This window comes from Leopardus geoffroyi, chromosome D2 (genome assembly GCF_018350155.1).
Source record: "Leopardus geoffroyi isolate Oge1 chromosome D2, O.geoffroyi_Oge1_pat1.0, whole genome shotgun sequence".
NCBI classification, from domain to species: Eukaryota; Metazoa; Chordata; class Mammalia; order Carnivora; family Felidae; genus Leopardus; species Leopardus geoffroyi.
This window is the reverse complement of record NC_059334.1, coordinates 79051363-79067805: the sequence shown is the minus strand read 5'-3', so window position 1 is coordinate 79067805 and position 16443 is coordinate 79051363. Positions and strand designations below refer to the sequence as shown.

At 51.9% G+C, this 16443-nt stretch overlaps 1 protein-coding gene across 10 annotated transcripts in view; it reads right to left on the bottom strand.

The window, feature by feature from the left end:
* Positions 1 to 4785: 4785 nt before the first annotated feature.
* The window catches only part of DMBT1 (deleted in malignant brain tumors 1), a 90241-nt gene continuing 78583 nt past the window's right edge, over positions 4786 to 16443 (bottom strand). For all 10 annotated transcript variants that reach the window (XM_045439753.1, XM_045439754.1, XM_045439752.1 and 7 more), the window contains 6 exons: positions 15702 to 15731; positions 15337 to 15487; positions 13862 to 14070; positions 12849 to 13033; positions 8013 to 8401; positions 4786 to 5412 (listed from right to left, as the gene is read on the bottom strand). In XM_045439753.1, the coding sequence (XP_045295709.1) occupies positions 5115 to 5412; positions 8013 to 8401; positions 12849 to 13033; positions 13862 to 14070; positions 15337 to 15487; positions 15702 to 15731 (1262 nt within the window). In that variant the 3' untranslated portion in view covers positions 4786 to 5114. The remainder of the gene's footprint in view (positions 5413 to 8012; positions 8402 to 12848; positions 13034 to 13861; positions 14071 to 15336; positions 15488 to 15701; positions 15732 to 16443) is intronic.

The following is a 16443-nucleotide window of genomic DNA, read 5'->3' as shown; positions in this document are numbered from 1 at the left end:
CACGTAGCAAGGCTACCTGTGACTTGGTACCCGGTGTCCCAGCCATCAGAGTAATCAACGGGAAAATCACGTCCATCCATGGCCCCTGCAGCGGCTCTGAGCTGAGGCCGTCCCCGCGGGGCTCACGTGGAGGCTCCCCTGATCACACCTGTCTGGAAACGCGTCCCCACCTGGGGCAGAATCTGTGCTGCTCATTCCAGGGGTCCTTGAACCAGGAACAGGTCTGGGGAGCAGTATCCAGGGAGCCGCTGGGCAGCCTCCCCACTCCGCCATGAGAATCAGGGTGAAATGGGAAATATCAACCCCGCTGTTGCCGAGATCACAGAAGGACTCCGTTTTCATAAAGGTGGGGAGAGGAGGCAGGGGCCGCTCTTTACTGGGCTCTTTATTAGAGCAAAACACTGCGGAACAGCCTCCTGTGAGGGACCATCACAGGCACCCAAAGGGAACAAAGTAACAAGTTCCCTAGAAGCAGAAGGCCCAGGGCACAGCTGTGTCGCCCTCTCGTGTTCCCAGGAGGCATGGCAGGAGTGTGAGCCAGGAGAGGCTGCTGTCTGGGAGGGGCTGGCAGGCGGGCTGTGTGTGCAGATGGCGGGGGAGACAACTCAGGACAGGGGAGCTTGCCTTGCTGTTCTGGTCACTGGGGCGGAGTGTGGGTGCCAGTCATTCCGCTGCGGGTGCGGCTGAGGGGCAGTCAGTGGGCTCTGAGCCAGTCCTGAAGGTGAGGGAGCCTGGAGGAGTGATACCCCCTGGCACAGGGTGACATCTCACCTCACCCAGCTGGACTGCGGTTGTCCGTAACCTCTGAAAACCCCTCAGGCTGCACCTGTTTCCTTAAAGGTCCTGGGTCCACCCCACAGCCCTTTGCATCTTTGCAGCAGAAGATGCAAACCCTTTTGAGGCCTGTCCCCCTGGGGCTGAGGACACAAGAAGGAGGAGCACCTGAGACTACTAGTCCGGGGATGGGGCTCTGCAGCCAATCTGGAAAGCCCTGGCCCTGTCTTGCCTGGATTCTGTGCTGTCACCTCTCTGCGCCGTGGTGTCCCTCCCTGCCAGGATAGCTGACCCGCACAGCTGTCGGGGGGATTGCGTTTCACTCCACGTCCAAAGTCAGCGCCGGTGAGAGATGCGGAACTAACATCTCCACATAGGTTTTTTATTAAGCGGATAGGCTGAGGCAACATGAGGTACTTCTGGAAAACGCCGTTTCAGATGTTCTCTTTAGAACAAATTGAGTAGCGGGGCACCTGGGTGGCTTGGTCGGTTAAGCGTCCGACTTCAGCTCAGGTCATGATCTCACGGTCCGTGGGTTCGAGCCCCGTGTCGGGCTCTGTGCCGACAGCTCAGAGCCTGGAGCCTGTTTCAGATTCTGTGTCTCCCTCTCTCTGTGACCCTCCCCCGTTCATGCTCTGTCTCTCTCTGTCTCAAAAATAAATAAATGTTAAAAAAAAAAAATTAGAAAAAAATAAAAAAAGAACAAATTGAGTAGGTATCTAGTCAAAAGGCGTCTGGGAGTAGTTAGGGCAAGGCTTTAGGCCCAGCCTCCAGATTCCCTCCATGTGGACACCGAGGGCCTTTCTACCTCCTCCGTAGCAGGGCCCCAGCTGGCCCCTTCAGAGGCACTTAAGGACTTCTACACAGTTCTTCTCGATGTTCCTGGTTAGGAACTCCCTGGATATTTGAAACCACCACTGTCAGGCCCACCCCGCGGAATTCCGATCTAACTGGTCTGGGTGCACGTTGGCAGAAGCCTGAGCGCCCGGGAATAATCCTCATGTTCAGCCTGGAGCGAGCACCCTGCCCGAAACCAGTCTGGGTTGCCGGAAAACACAGCAGCTCATGTCATTTCCACTCTGCCCCAGCGGTGGCGCAGACACGGGGTGCCTGACTGCCTGACAGACTGGCTGGAGGGCTCTGGCCTCTCCTACAGCCTCTGTCCAGATGTCTCCGTCACCAACAGCCATACCTTCTGCCTCTCTGTCCCTCGACCTGTCTCTTGTTCCCACACTCCTCTGTCCACATTAGCCGTTCACTGGTATCTGTTAAGCTGTCACCTACCCTCCTATATAGCTGCCATAAAATTTGGCTCTGCTCACGTCCTATATGCTCCTCGCTGGAGATGCAGGGGTTCTGTGCTGCTCCCTCTGCCCCAGCTCTACACGGCCAGAGCCCCAGCTCCAGAGGAGAGACTTGCTCCCCACTAGCCACATCCACACGACTTCGCTGAAATATACAGAGCCCAACCTTGTGCTGAGGAAAGGGCCATTTCCTCTTCCCTTGATGGCTGCTAAGAGCCCATGGCCAGGAGTAAGTCTGGACATGGTGGGCATCCCAGAAGGATGGCTCGTTCCTGAGTGGGAGGGGATATTCTCAGGGAGAGAGAAGAATCCAAGAGGAGTCTGGTGTAGCATGTTTCTGCTTTACAAAGGACCATTTCTAACCCCTCTCTGTATCTCCAGGGCCAAGCATAGAGCCTGGCTTGGGGCTGGTGTCGCACGGAATGAACGAATGAATGATCTGTGCTGCTTCCCAGGCTCTGATCCTTTCAGCAGTTCTTAGATGTCCCGCTTGTTGCTTTGCTCCTCTGATGTGATGCTCTGATGCCTCCTGGCAGAGCTCACGGAGAGGGGAGGTTGGGGGGGGGGGGGAGGGTCACCTGCATCCCATGGGAACTGAAGATTTCTCCCTGCGGCTGCTTCCCAGCTCTCCGTCAGCCCGAATCCACTGGTGGCTGTGGCCACAACTCTTGGAATTCTACCCTCGTCCTGAATGTTTGCCTACAGCCGCTGCCCTTGTGGGTCTCACCCTGCTCAAGTCACATGCTTGGAGTTAGGCTCCCCCTAGCAGTCCCCTCTCAGGGCCAGGGTCCTCGGCCTGGCTCAGAAAGACAAACATTGGCCTTGCCAAGGCAATATGCGAAGGCTCCCACTCTTACTAAGCCTGATCGGGGTGCCCTGATCCATGGTTGCTCTCCCAGTTCCCGTCAAATTTACTGCCTCCTTGGAAAGCATCCCATCCTTTTGTTTCTTCTGACATCCTAGGGCCACCTGTCAATCAAGTTTTTCCTTGGAGATCACAATGCAAACAGGTCCCAGAAATCTAGGGGCCCTGAGGAGTTTACTCTCTTCCCTAATCTCTCCCCCCTCCTGCACCTTCTGCCCCACTCACTATACTGGATGTCCGGTCAAAAGCTAGAAGATGCAGATCCCTGGAAAATTGAAGCAACAATGTTTTACTTTTAAGTCTCAGGCACTAAATGTGATGCTGCATTAGCATTCTGATCTTTCTCGAGCCTTTACCCTGAATTTCTGCCTTTGGGCAGAACCAAAACATGTCAAGGACAAAGGAAGACACCTTATCTATTCCTTAGAATTGTGGAAGCCACAAGGCAGAACCTGTAGCCTTTGTCATTCCTTTTGACAGCCCACCCTGTTTCCTGAATTTGAAAGGATCCAGTGCTTAGGTGAGCCACTAGAAACACTGAACAAACCAACACTTGCTTTGAAAGAAGATCTTTATTCAGCTTTTCTATCATAAGTAAAGGCTAAGAAGTATACCACATCCAAAGAACCTAGCTTATGATAAGTAAAAAAGAGAGAGAGAGAGAGAGAGAGAGATTCCATCTGGAAAGAGCTCTCCTGCTTTTTTTGTTCTCTGTTGGCTCAGAGCTGCCTGCAGGATTTGAAGATATTGGCATCTGCTTGCCTGACATTTTGTCCCAGCATCAAGCCTGTGTTTCCAGGAAAACCGGCCACCACCTGTCTGCACTTGGCCTTCACCTTGTGCCCGTGACAAGGTAAATAGAGTTGGGGGGCTGCTGGATGCCAAACTCTGGGGTCCCTTTTCTTCCTTTCTCACATGGGTTCCAGAGCTGGTGGGGCCAACGTTTGAGCACCACATAAGTCCTCCTGGTTTCACATCCTAGGGCTCCAAGGCCAACCACTGGCCATGAGGGTGCCATGAGGCCCTAGGGTGAAGACTGCCACAGCCAGGAAGACTCCAGCAGAGATGGCAGTGCCCGCAGCGTCCCTGTTGGCCCCCCGTCACCAGTCACCCTGTCCTGTGTCCTCTCCATAGCTCCCACCCCACTGGAAGTACGATGCACTCAACTTATCTCTGAATAGCATCCCCTCCCCATGGAATGTAAGCTCCATGGGGACAGGGGGCAGGGGGCAGGACTTTGATCTCTTTCTGTTTGTCTCCTGGCACATAAGAGTCCTTCGATGAATGGTCACGGAATGAGTGCTTATGTGAGGTAAGAGCCTAGAATCAGCTGGACACGGGCGCACCAGAACACATGACACGAGGAGACAGAGCCGCCCAAGATGCCGCGTGGGGTGGAACCCAATAACCCAGAGGAGGGTTTGTGATGACTACCACTACCCCACACCTGTCCTTGTCACCGGTGCTACCACAGCTGTTGACCTGTCTCAGCCTGGACCAGAAAGCCTGGGAATCAGTCGGCTGATATGTCGTCATCCACACCGCCAACAAAACAGCAGAGCAGGAAATGCGGTCCCTGTTCTAGAAGAGGAGGAAAGTGGGATGGCCGACCCCCGAGGAGACATCAGCCTTGTGAGCAGCGGGAATAAACCGATCCTGCCTGCATCCCCACGGCCTAGACCCCGATTCCGCCGTGCCCGGGGACACGGGCCCCTGTTGTTATTACTGTCATGCGTCATAATGTTATCATTAGTGTTGTGTTGTTGATATTGGTGACAATGACCATAGTAACAAAAGCCACCATTCATCACCCCCAAGAACTTAAACCAGGTAGAGGCCAAGGCAGTTTAACTAACATTATTTTATTGTAGCTCCTCGACAGTCCCAATAGGGAAGTATTAACATTTTTGTGTTACAGATGAGGAGTATGAGGTTCTGGGAGTTCAGATCCCAGAGGACAAAGGTATCGGTGTCACGGGGGAGAACTCTCTTGCCCAAGCACTACACATGGGCCCCCGTAGACCGGGAGCCCATGGAAGAAGGCGGGAAGCAGATCTAGCGAACTCCGCATCGCCCGGTGTGGCACGGCAGGCCTGGCGCACGGTGGGTGCCCGATTTGAGGCGGACCACGACACCGACAGGATCATCCCGGGTCCCCGCGGGCCACAGGCCTAGGGGCGGGAGGGCGGCCACCTGGCCAGGCTCCTCTTCACAGCCGGCGGGGCCTGAAGCTGAATGGGTCCCAGGACGACGTCCACCTTCTCCTGGTAGGAGCCCACGTCCCTCTTGGACCTCATGAGGCAGCCTCTGCGGCAGCGGGAGAAGTGGTCGTCCGCCCGGCACACCACCATTTTACACCGCAGGTACACGGAGGGGAAGCGCTTCAGGAAGTAGAAGGAACTGAATTTGAAGCGGGCAATGCGAGGCGAGGGCGGAGAGTAAGATTGGTAGGTTCTGTCCTTGGCACACCTGGAAGAGGAGAAAAGCAGCCTGTCAGCCCTGGGTGCGCTGCCTTTCTCAGGACACGCCCGGGCCGGCGTGGAGCCCCACGGCCTCCTCTCGGCCCGCGTTCCCGGCTGCACCTTCCTCCTCTCGTACGTGTGGTTCACACGTGGCCTGGCAGCCTCCAGGAAAATCCCAGTTCTGGTACCTCAGCAGCATCTTAAAGCGGGAAATCAGCCCAGGGTTGCCGCACGGACAAGCAGGCCCCGGATTGCACAACGGGTGCCCGGTGACCACGTGCTCAGCGGCCCTGGCAATCCAGGTGATTCGGGGAGGTCGCGGGGCTCAGAGAGAGGGCAGGCAGGCAAGAAGATGGCATTTCCTTTCCCTTCCTGGTCTCAGGGCCAGGCAAGACGACACTCGGCTACTCTCCAGTGTCTCTGGTGCCGCCCTCTCTCCGGGGCTGTGTCTGCTGACCTGGCCCAGGTGGCTGCACTTTCCCCACGAGCCTGACTACCCTCGGCGTCCCCTACTCCAATATCAACCACCTCCTTCTTCCCTCAGTCGCCTCATCTCCACTGTGTTAGAAGGAACATGGCCAGAATCCCCTGAAAGAAACTGTACTAAGACATGGATGAGGAGTACCTCCCAGCTCCACCCCGAGCTGAGGAAGGAGCTTGCCAAACCCGTGAGTGTCTCCTACGTAGGGTAGGATTTGGCATGACGTAGCGAAGAGGAGAGCAAAGAAACTGGCCCGTGGGGTTTTAGGCGGAGATTTTTCGTGGTGGATGGTAGCTGTCCCTAGGGCGGCCCTGACTGCCTGCGAAATGTGACCCGGGGTCTACTCGATATCTTCCTTCTGCCTTGCAGAGGTTCCTTCCTCCGCTTTCAACGCACACTCTCTCAAATCCCATGTTCTTTTTTCCCACAGGGGTCACTTCAGCCGCAAAGGTGAGAGGGAGAGTACCCAGAGCCTCGTCAGGAAGTAGGACAGTTGTAAACGAGGTCAGGGTAGCTCAGGGGCTGCCGGGAAATGACTGCATTCCCCAAAAAACCACACTCATCATGGCGGTCTGTGTAGGCCAGAGCTCCAGAACCCAGGCTGCACCTCAGAATCACTGGGGGAGATTTTAAAAATACGGATCCCCAAACCCCACCACAGACCAAATAAAGAGAATGTGCAGGTGGGGCCTGGGCATGGGTGTGTTTAAAGCTCCAGATTACTCTGAAGGGCCCCCAGGTGGGTGATCTGGTTGATGGCGAGATGTACCAATGCATCCCTGTACTCCAGGGAGAGCTGGGCCCACATTTACCCCCACATGCACATCCCCCTTTCCTGAGGACACTGCATTATCTTATATACATATATGCCAGAATTTGGCCCAAAAGAATCTTTTAGCAGAGAAGAGCCAAATCACTCATTTGTGTTAATCTCAATCGTTTGACATAAATTCCAATGTCACCGTGTTACTATTTGTAGAAAGAGAATTTGGGTAAGCTTCTCTCCCATCTATGCTGCCAAGGGGGTGGGGGGGGGGTGGCTGCCGTGAACGGAGCCAACTGCATAGATGGAACGAGACAGGCCTTAACACCTATTTACCAAACTGACACATACTCAAACTGTGCCTGGAAAGAGATGCTGTTTTTAGTATCTCAGGGAGGTGTCAGATTTAACCTCCCAACCCTGATTCATAACAGAGCCCCTTAGCCTATCAGCACAACCTCTAAATTGTGCTTCTATGTGATTGTTACTGAGGTGCCAAGGGGCGCCTGGGTGGCTCAGTCGGTTGAGCGTCCAACTTTGGTTTAGGTCATGATCTCGTGGTTTGTGGGTTCAAGCCCTGTGTTGGGCTCTGTGCTGGCAGCTCGGAGCTTGGAACCTGCTTCAGATTCTGTGACTCCCTGTCTCTCCTAGCCTCCCCTACTCATGCTGTCTCTCTCTCTCTCTCTCTCTCTCTCTCTCTCTCTCTCTCAAAAATAAATAAATAATCCAGGGAAGCAGGACTGTAGTAGAGAAGCGCAACCTGGGTACCAGTAACCGCAGTCTGGCCACCACTGGCCACCAACTGGCTTGGTTGGAACCACAATTCTCAGCTTCTAGGTTAAGGGACCCTTGCTGACCCCTGCTACTCACCCACAACCTTCCTTGTGGACCACCTTCTGTGCCTGCTCTTTGCCCAGGGCTGCATCTACTCCCTCCCATCTCATCCTCCCAACAGCCTATGATGTGGGCATCACTATGAGCATCTGATGGGTGGGGAGACTGGCTCAGCATAGATGCCCTTGCCCGCCCACAGCAATGCAGCTGGTCCATGGCAGAGCTGGCATCTCAACCTCTATCTGCTGCAGAACCAAGGCTTTCCCCACCACACATATGTCTTCTTATGGAGTTTGGTCACCTGGGTCAGATCCCAGTTACAGCTAACCTGCTTGGTGACTGCTGGTGACTCATTCACTTCTCCACCATCTCCACACATCTGTCTCCCTATATGTGAACCAGGAATGACAACCTGAATGGTTACATTGGAACCACTAGAACCCAAATCTGCATTCCTTGAGACTTTGGGCTACTTGGGTTTGAATTGTCAGGTGAAGGCTAACATTCACTCCATGAAGACACTCCTTACCCACTCCGGATAAGATCGTAAGTCAAAGATGTAAAGTCGTTGGGATATGGGGACGCCACACAGGTATCCACAAACAAGGCCAAGGAGGCGTCAGAATGGAGGATCTCAGCTTGAAGGTACAAGTTCTGGTTCAGGTCCACATAGTACGGACTGCTGGTCACAGGATACAAAAATGAAGATGATGTATAAAAGGAAAGGTTCACGTTGAAACTGCTATACTGCACTTCCTTGATGTCGGCGGTGTCATTAGCAATGTACATGGTGTCAATCCAGGTGTTCTGGAGCATCCTGCAGCTGACATGAATGCGGAAGTCCTTATGCCTCTTGATGATGGCATTTGAAGCAGCTGCTTCGAGGAAGTTGGAATAGATGATGGTATCATTATTGGCCTGGGAGAGGAAGGCGGGAGAGCAAAGTCAGGCAACTGTCACCTGCTAAGGGAAGCTCATTGCTGATCTGGGTGACAACGAGGGGAAAGTGACTCAGCCGGACTTCAAAACCCTCCCAGGACCACACAGAGAAGGCACGCGGCTGCTACAATGGCTCCCACGACCTGGGCTGGGCGTGCTGCTACACCAGCAGGACTCCTTCCTTTCACACAACTCCCTTCCTCTACCATGTGATGGGGACCACAGTGTGGGCCAGGTGTTAGGGTTTCCTGGGAGCCGCTCCTCTTGGGAAGACGGGCGTGTCTGGATGAGCCCTTGCCGTGCTGCACAGCTAAGCTGCCCGGACTCCGTGGCTCAGGGCCCTCTGTGCTGGCTTTGCCTCCTTCTCACCATGGCTGGGACAAACCAAGGGAAGTGGCTATGTATTTGACGTATTTGGGGGAGAGGCTGGTGGGATCGGTTGTCACTGTGCTGTTCGGATGGCTCAGTAGCTATTGCAGCTCGGTGTCTGAGGCTGCCGGGACGGGAAGTGACCTCAGGGGTGGGGGCTTCCGCAGAGGCTCAGGTGGGCAATTGAATGGGCTGCAACAATGCTGGCGTCCTTCCCGTCACACTCTGCTTTTCCACTCCCCCTACCACGGGATCGCTTCCTACTGTGCCTTTTACAGCAAATTCATAGGAATGTTGATCTCTCATGCTGTTCAATGTGCCTAAGAGTGACCTTCTGGGGATGAGAGCCTTGCACTCCATGGTCTGTGAGCATCTCAAGGGAAAAATGATGTCATCGGGACTTGGCATGGTGTCAACAGTTCTATCAGCATCAATAAAAACCATGGAATGAATGAAAGGCACAGGGGACAGGGCTCAGCAAAAGTACTGTCATGAATGAAAAATGGGGCCCAGATGGCCAAGAAGACACAGATAAATGCGGCCCTCTGGCAGTTTCATGGTCATGATCACCTGGCCCCAAGCGAGGTGAGCCCAAGCCAGTGGTTGCCAGGCAGAGGCAGGGGTAACACTCCCCCTCCCAGTGTTACAATGGCCAGAAGCAAACTTCGTTTTGCTAGCCAAGTATGAATTCTCACAAGCAACTGGTGCTTTTGCAAGAACAAGAATGAAAATAACACCACAGTGGTGTCCTAAAATGCGAAGCTAAATTACTCTTAAAAAAAAAAAAAAAAAAAAAAAGCGGTTTGCCATGTCGTCACATCTCGTTGTGTGCCCTGTCCAGAACAAAACCCCGTTCCTGGCTATTTGGGAGTCTAGACAAGTTCTCTGCTGCAGCCAGCACCTGTATGTACACCTAAACACCATTTTTCTTCAGAACAGAGTGTGTTGGGGGCCAGCTGGTGGCTCAGTTGGTTAAGTGCCCGACTCCTGACTTTGGCTCAGGTCATGATCTCAGGGTTGGTGAGTTCGAGCCCCACATCAGGTTCTGTGCTGACAGTGGGGAGCCTGCTTGGGATTCTGTCTCTCCCTCTTTCTCTGCCCCTCCACCACTTGTGCTCACTCGCTCTCTCTCTCCCCAAAATTAAAAACAGAGTTGTTCGAAAGGCTTTCACTTCATGCCTGCAGTTGCAGAACTCAACTGAATTTGTCCCTTCCAGAAAAACACGTGGAAGGAGAACATTTTAACAAGTAATTTAAAGTATTTTTGCCAGCCCTATGACCCTTCCTTCCCCTCCTTTCCCTTTTCTCCACTGGGTGGCTGGGGAGGTCTCTGCAGCCCCAGACAGCAGGGGAGTACCAGAATCTTCTGGACTCAGGTCTGGGGAAGGCATCCTTCTGGTGGGGTTGGGAGACCTTATCTCTTCTATGCCCACCATCCATGCATGGAAAATACACTATATTTTCTAAAACGAATTAAAGAAAAAAGAATTGCTTTATGTTTGAGTGAAAGTGGTTGTCAAAGGCAACCATATAGATGTCACTTGGTTACTCCTTCAGAGACCAGCTGAGGTGCCTTCAATGTCACTCCAGATACTGAAACCAAAGTTTTCTTAGAATTCACATTTGTCCCTGACTTCTGTGGTCAAGCTAAATTCTGAATCCACTCCAAGCAATGAATGTGGCGTGAAGGTTTATTTGTTGATCATAAAAAGCAGTTCTGATTTTATATTACAATTCATTATCAGACGTCTGCTCAGTCTGGAAGGAACTCACTATGTAACGGGGAGTCTTGCACATAAGTCAACTGCTATTCTCATGAAGTCTCAGACTCGGGATTCCACTCGGTGTCCCTCCCCTGTGGTGGGGGGACCTCGCCTATTCAGACACACCAGCCAACACTTGCCAGATGCTGCGTGCCGTCCAGCCTTTGAATCTTGGCTCTGCAGTTCATGACCAGGCGGCCCCAGGCAAGTGGCTTAACCTCTGCAAGCCTGCGCTTCCTCACGATTACATGGGCATAAAAGTTGCCCCGAGAACTTCAGAAGTCATGTAGAACTTAGTTCAGTTGCTGGCATACAGATTAGTGGTTAATAATAAGATTATAAAGGGTTGGGCACCACTGGGAGCCGCAAAGACGAATAAGACGTTGGCTCTGCCCTGAGGCCCTCAGCCCGGTAGGGGACGCAGCCATTCAAATAAATGGAGGAAGGACAATGTAGCATGTGCTGCCCACCACCAGCCAAGTTAGAAGAACCAGCACTGGCACGTTGGTTTGGTGGCTCCTAATGGAGACGAAGGAACATCGATGAGGTGACCCAGATGTCAGAGTCTCCAGGCTGCACGTTTGGAACCAGGAGGGATAATCACCTTTGGTGCCCTGACTCCCACTGACTAAACTCATGGCAAACCAGAATCCAACAGAATTAAATTATAGGGCAAAATATAAAAAAGCCAGGTTGACTAAAATGTTTGCATGGTGTGAGTGATACGCTCCCTTCTCTGCGTGTAGGTCTCCCTCACCCACTCAGTTCATCTCAGAAGGAGAGCTGGTGTCTGTAGGGACTGAGGAAAAGGAGCCAGTGTCTGTAGGGACTGAGGAAATGGCCACAGTGGCAATTTAGACCCTCAGGCCTAGGCGCCCACTCATGGCCCACAGGCCAATCTGTTTGGCTAAATGACCATCCCCTTCGTCTCCCGTTGTTTCTTATGTGTCAAAGGATCAGGAATGACCTTGCCAGGTAATGAACAGCATCTTCCCGGCACCTGACCCAGTGCTGGGTCACGACAAATGCTCAGTACGTCTTTGGTGAGTTGACACCCTCTGAACGTGTGTGTGTGCTGCACACATTATATATGTTCGAGCATTTCATGTTGTGTGTTTACTGCAGTCCTAAGCCACGTAAAAACATTTGCACTGCGCCTGTTCCCTGAAGACGAAATCTTGAAACGATTACTTAGGTGTCAGCCAAACGTTCAGAACTTAGAATAGATAATTTAAAGTGAGTTTACATAAAATTAAATGCCACCATTGTAAGGATGCCACTCAGCAAGGTTTGACAATCAGCACCACCACAAGAGACGGAACACTTCCACGAACCCAAACAGCTCCTTCCTGCCCTTTTGCAGGCAATCCCCTCCGACCAGGTTGGCTTGCCATCACTCACTTGTTCTCCGTGTCTGAATTTTACACAAAGGGGATCAAAGAGTAAGTACTCCTGTGTGGCTGGCTTCTTTCACTCCGGGGAAGGCTTTTGGGATTCCCAGAGTCTGGCATTTGCCCTACTGTTTCTTGGCCAAGTGGTGTTGGGCAACCTGCTTGACCCCTCGAAGCCCAACCTCCCTATTTTTAAAGTGGGTTGATAATGAGAGAACACTTGACTGGGATTTGGGGAGCGTGACACCGGCTAATCCCAGTGACTGGTCCCCGGTAGGATGAGCAACCGTCCAGTTTGCTCAGGATCGAGGAGTTTTGTGGGATATGGGACTCTGCCATGCTGAAATCTGCAAAGTCCCAGGCAAGCCAAGACAGTCGGTCACCCTAGATGGTGACAGCTCAGCAAATGGTAGCTGCAGAGGCTGATTTTCTGTGAAGCTAATGAAACTTAAGCCTCAGGGCTTCCCACATGCATGGTTTTGTCCAAGGCCTAGCGGTGTGTTGGCATAGCCATATATTTTTATGAGATTTATAAAAGGTCGCATTGTTCTCTTTAATGAGGCACCCCCCCACCACCAACCCTAATCCCAAACTCTATAAGCTTCAGGCACTGTAAAACCTGGAGCTGCCCCTGGGAGGCGCTACGGTCATTGCTGATATGAGTGGCAGCCTGCCCTGCACCCTCTATGCCCGACAGGGTGGGGAAAACTGGGTGCGGAAGGCAGCCTCCTTCCTCATCCTTACATTTGGAAGTGGCTGTAGCTACATCATAGCATCAAGGGACAGGTTGAAATCTTCACCCTGATTACACTGACTGTAGCATCATGAATTCAAGAAACACAGCATACATGACTTTAAGAAAGATCACTCAGTAGGAGAGAGAGTAGAAAGCCTTAGGCTTACCTGCTTGATGGTGCCACAGCCTGAGTATGGAATTGTGAATGTCACCTGGCTGGCCGTTATCTGGGGCTGACACCGGTAGCTTTCATTCCAGCTGGGAATGAAAAGGTCCCGGGCAGAGTAGCCCAAGGATTGGAGGTAGCTCCTGCTCACGCTGGCTTGCATGTGATTTGGCAGACAAAGCAGCTCTGGTGGCCAAGGGAAAACAACACCGGCCGTCAGCACCCCAGCAAGCCCGCCAGGCACCCCTCCCGTAGAAAGGTGCAGAGACCAAGATGGCGGATGAAGACAGTCCACATCAGAACAGGCTTCATCCCAACCCCCCAGCTGCCCCCTGGCTCAGGTCAGTGTCATTCTCACAAGACCCCTTTGAGGGCACAGGAACTTAGGATTCCTCTGATGGAGAAATGGAGGCAGGACACGAAATGGGTAAAATGTTTTGCCAACCTGCCATTTATCCATAAAGTAATGCTCCAGTTGAAGGGTTGGGAAATTGTAAAATAAAGTCCTTTAGCTATGGAACAAGTCAATGCTTAAAATCCTGACTGCAAAAGAGAGCTTGGATATCACCTTGCCCAGTCCCTAAGCCAATCTGTAAATCAGTCCATTTAACAGCTCAAATCGTGGCCATTAGCTGGAAGCAGCTGAGTGAATGGTTCAGTCCATCTGTAGATCACAGCCAAACGTGCTGTCTCAGGGCACAGTCTCAGTGGCCCCAAGGTCACCTGTGTCCCCTGGTGCGGACATCTCACCATGTGCTGAAAGTATGACCTCACATTTAGTCTCTGATGACCACAGTAAGGCCACCACACTGCCCATCGGCCAGTTCTGGCCCTTGACCTCATTTCTGGGCAGCCAGAGTCCAAGACCACTGCTCTTGGCCCCTCCCGGCACCAGATAAGCCTCGGTGACCTGACAAGGTTGCCCTAGTTTCTTACTTCACAACCACAGAAAGGTTGGGCCGCAGAAGCCTCTCAGAGGTGCCCTTGACAGCGAGCTCTCACGAGGGGACTTACGGGTGCTGTCATTGGAAGGACGGGAATAGTAGTCGACCTGGAAGCCCCTCTTTGTAATGCTGCCATCGCTGACGAAGCGAATGGACATGAAGTTCGATGATGAAGTGAAGGAGCCCCTGGCTCCATCACAAACGCGGGCAATCAGAGGGGAGCTGTGGGAGGGGCCGTCAAACACTTCGATATAGTCGTAGTTACAGCCTCCTTCAAGCCTGTAGGGACAGAACACAGAGTTTTGGCTTCGATTTCAGCCAGGATTTAATGCAGGGGGTCCGACTTCAGTGACGGGGGCCACACCTTTGTGCCAGAAATGGCGACTTTCTGAAAATAATAGCTGAAGATAATATAGTGACATTCACCTTCTGGTGACCTCCATGGATCTTAGTCCTGCCTTTTGGGGTCACACATATGAATCTACAGCCCCTCTCCTGACACCGCTTTGCACCATGGAAGGAAGGGATCACAGCCTGCCTTAGACTGTTTCTTCAAACAGACCCTGGTTTCCGATAGAATAATATAAATATTCATGAATTCATAGTGATAGAAATAGGCAACTGAACTAATAAATATTGGGCAAGTCAAATAACCTCTCTGAAGGTTAGGTGGTCAACCTTCCTCCAGAGGATTGAACAGGCTTTAAGTACAGTCTCCGAAATCCAAATTGAATTATAATGATGAGGAAATTTAAATAATATTATATCTTTTACAAGACTCCAAATGAATTTCCAAGGCAGAGATTCGCAAGGGCACTACAACCAAAAAGTAAGAGAGAAAACCATTCTGTTCAAGAATGGCTGTTACAGAAAAAATAATGGTACCCTCCTTCCTGGACTCTAAAATACCTCTGCATGGTCACTCCCTTCCTTGGACCGATATTATATTAATGTGGCTTTGATGTTGTCTCTCCTGCTTAAAACAGTGATTCCCACTCTTCACTGAATGAGGAACAGATAAATTAACCTCTGCAGTAGTGACTTCTCCACCTCTGCTTGACCCCAAGAACTCATCCCAAAAAAGGAAGGAGTGGAGAGAAAATTGTTTAAAAAAAACAAAACAAAACAAACAAACAAAAAAAAAACACAACCAGGGTGGTTAATAGGATTCTCTATGTTACTATTACTCCAACAATTATCCCTCCTATTGGATAATATTTTCCAAGTATTTTCACATATTTCTCTCTTTCACATATTTCTTCCCAGTAGCCAGAGAGGAGAGGGAAGCAGGTATTTTATTCTCTTGCTTTGACTCAGGTTCAGGAAAATTAAGTGACTTCCTGTGGTCACGTAGCAAACTAGTGACAGACTTGGGACTTTAAACCAAGGCTCTTGTCCTGGCTGCACCTCCACGGGCTGCCTCTGTGCTTGATAAACAAATTGAACCCATAAGAGAACATGTCAACTGGGCAAACATCATTCCTGAAGGGCTAGGTGCCATTTGCTCTGTTCTGAAATATCCGTGAGGCAGCCCCACACACTTACTGGACATCTCTGAAGACAACAGTCACACGGTAGTTGTTTCGGACCTCGATGTCCCACAGGCATTTGGCATTGTTTGGATAGTTCCCAGGATAGAACGGGCTGGAAAAGTGCCCTGATGGTTGGGACAGGAAGCCTCCACAGGAGTAATTTGCTGTCGGGATGAAACAAAAATGTTGAGGACCCCCAGAGCCCACGGCACAGTCACCTGGGGGAAATTTTTAAACAACTCCCTAGACAGAAACCCAGCAGGAGGTGTCCTAGACCCAGACTGTCCAGAGAGGCTCTCCTAACCCCCGCCGCCCCACCTGGTGGCACTGTCACTGAAGGGAAGAAGAAGGGGATTTCTCAGAGAGCCCAGAACTTACTGTTCGGGTAGGTGATGTTGTAAACAGGAGCTGTTGATAAAGAGAAAAGATAACAATCAGTGTCCCGGCATCGTGGACACAGGTGTTGTCCTCGCTTGTGCTGTGAGGAAATGTGCCGACCCTGGGTTCAAAGCCAAATGCTGGATACTTGCCCTCAGGGAGCTCACAGCCCAGAGGGATGGATGGGAAGGAGCAAATCCCAGCATAGCAGGATGGGGCTGTGATCAGGGTAAGCCCAGGACATAGTGGGAGCCCAGAGCATTGGCTCCTGACCCAGACTAAGCAGAGGAAAGAAGGCAAGTAATTTGCTGGGGGTGAGGGGGGGTTGGGTTTGGGGGGATGGAATCAGGCAAAAAAGTACAGGGGCATTCCAGGCAGAGGGAACAGAATGTGCAAAGGGACCCAGGTCTGAGAGTATGTTGCACATTTAAGGAATATCAGTGTGGATGGAGCAAGGAGGGGTTGGGGAGGAAATGAAACAGACAAAGGAAGTGGATCATGGAGAGCTCTAGAGACTCTCCCAAGCAGTGGGGATCTGTGGCCAGATGGCCCTGGGGGGTCACATGAAGGGTGCAAGGGTGTGGAGGCTGGGACCAACACCTGCATTTCATAAGGATGCCCAGGTGCTGTGTGAAGAATGAAGGCAGGGAGGCTGAGGGGTCGCTGCTGCAGGAAGCAGGTGGTGAGGAGGGGAGGGGTGGGGACAGAGGGGAAAGATCTCGGGAGCCAGGGGTGTGTTGGA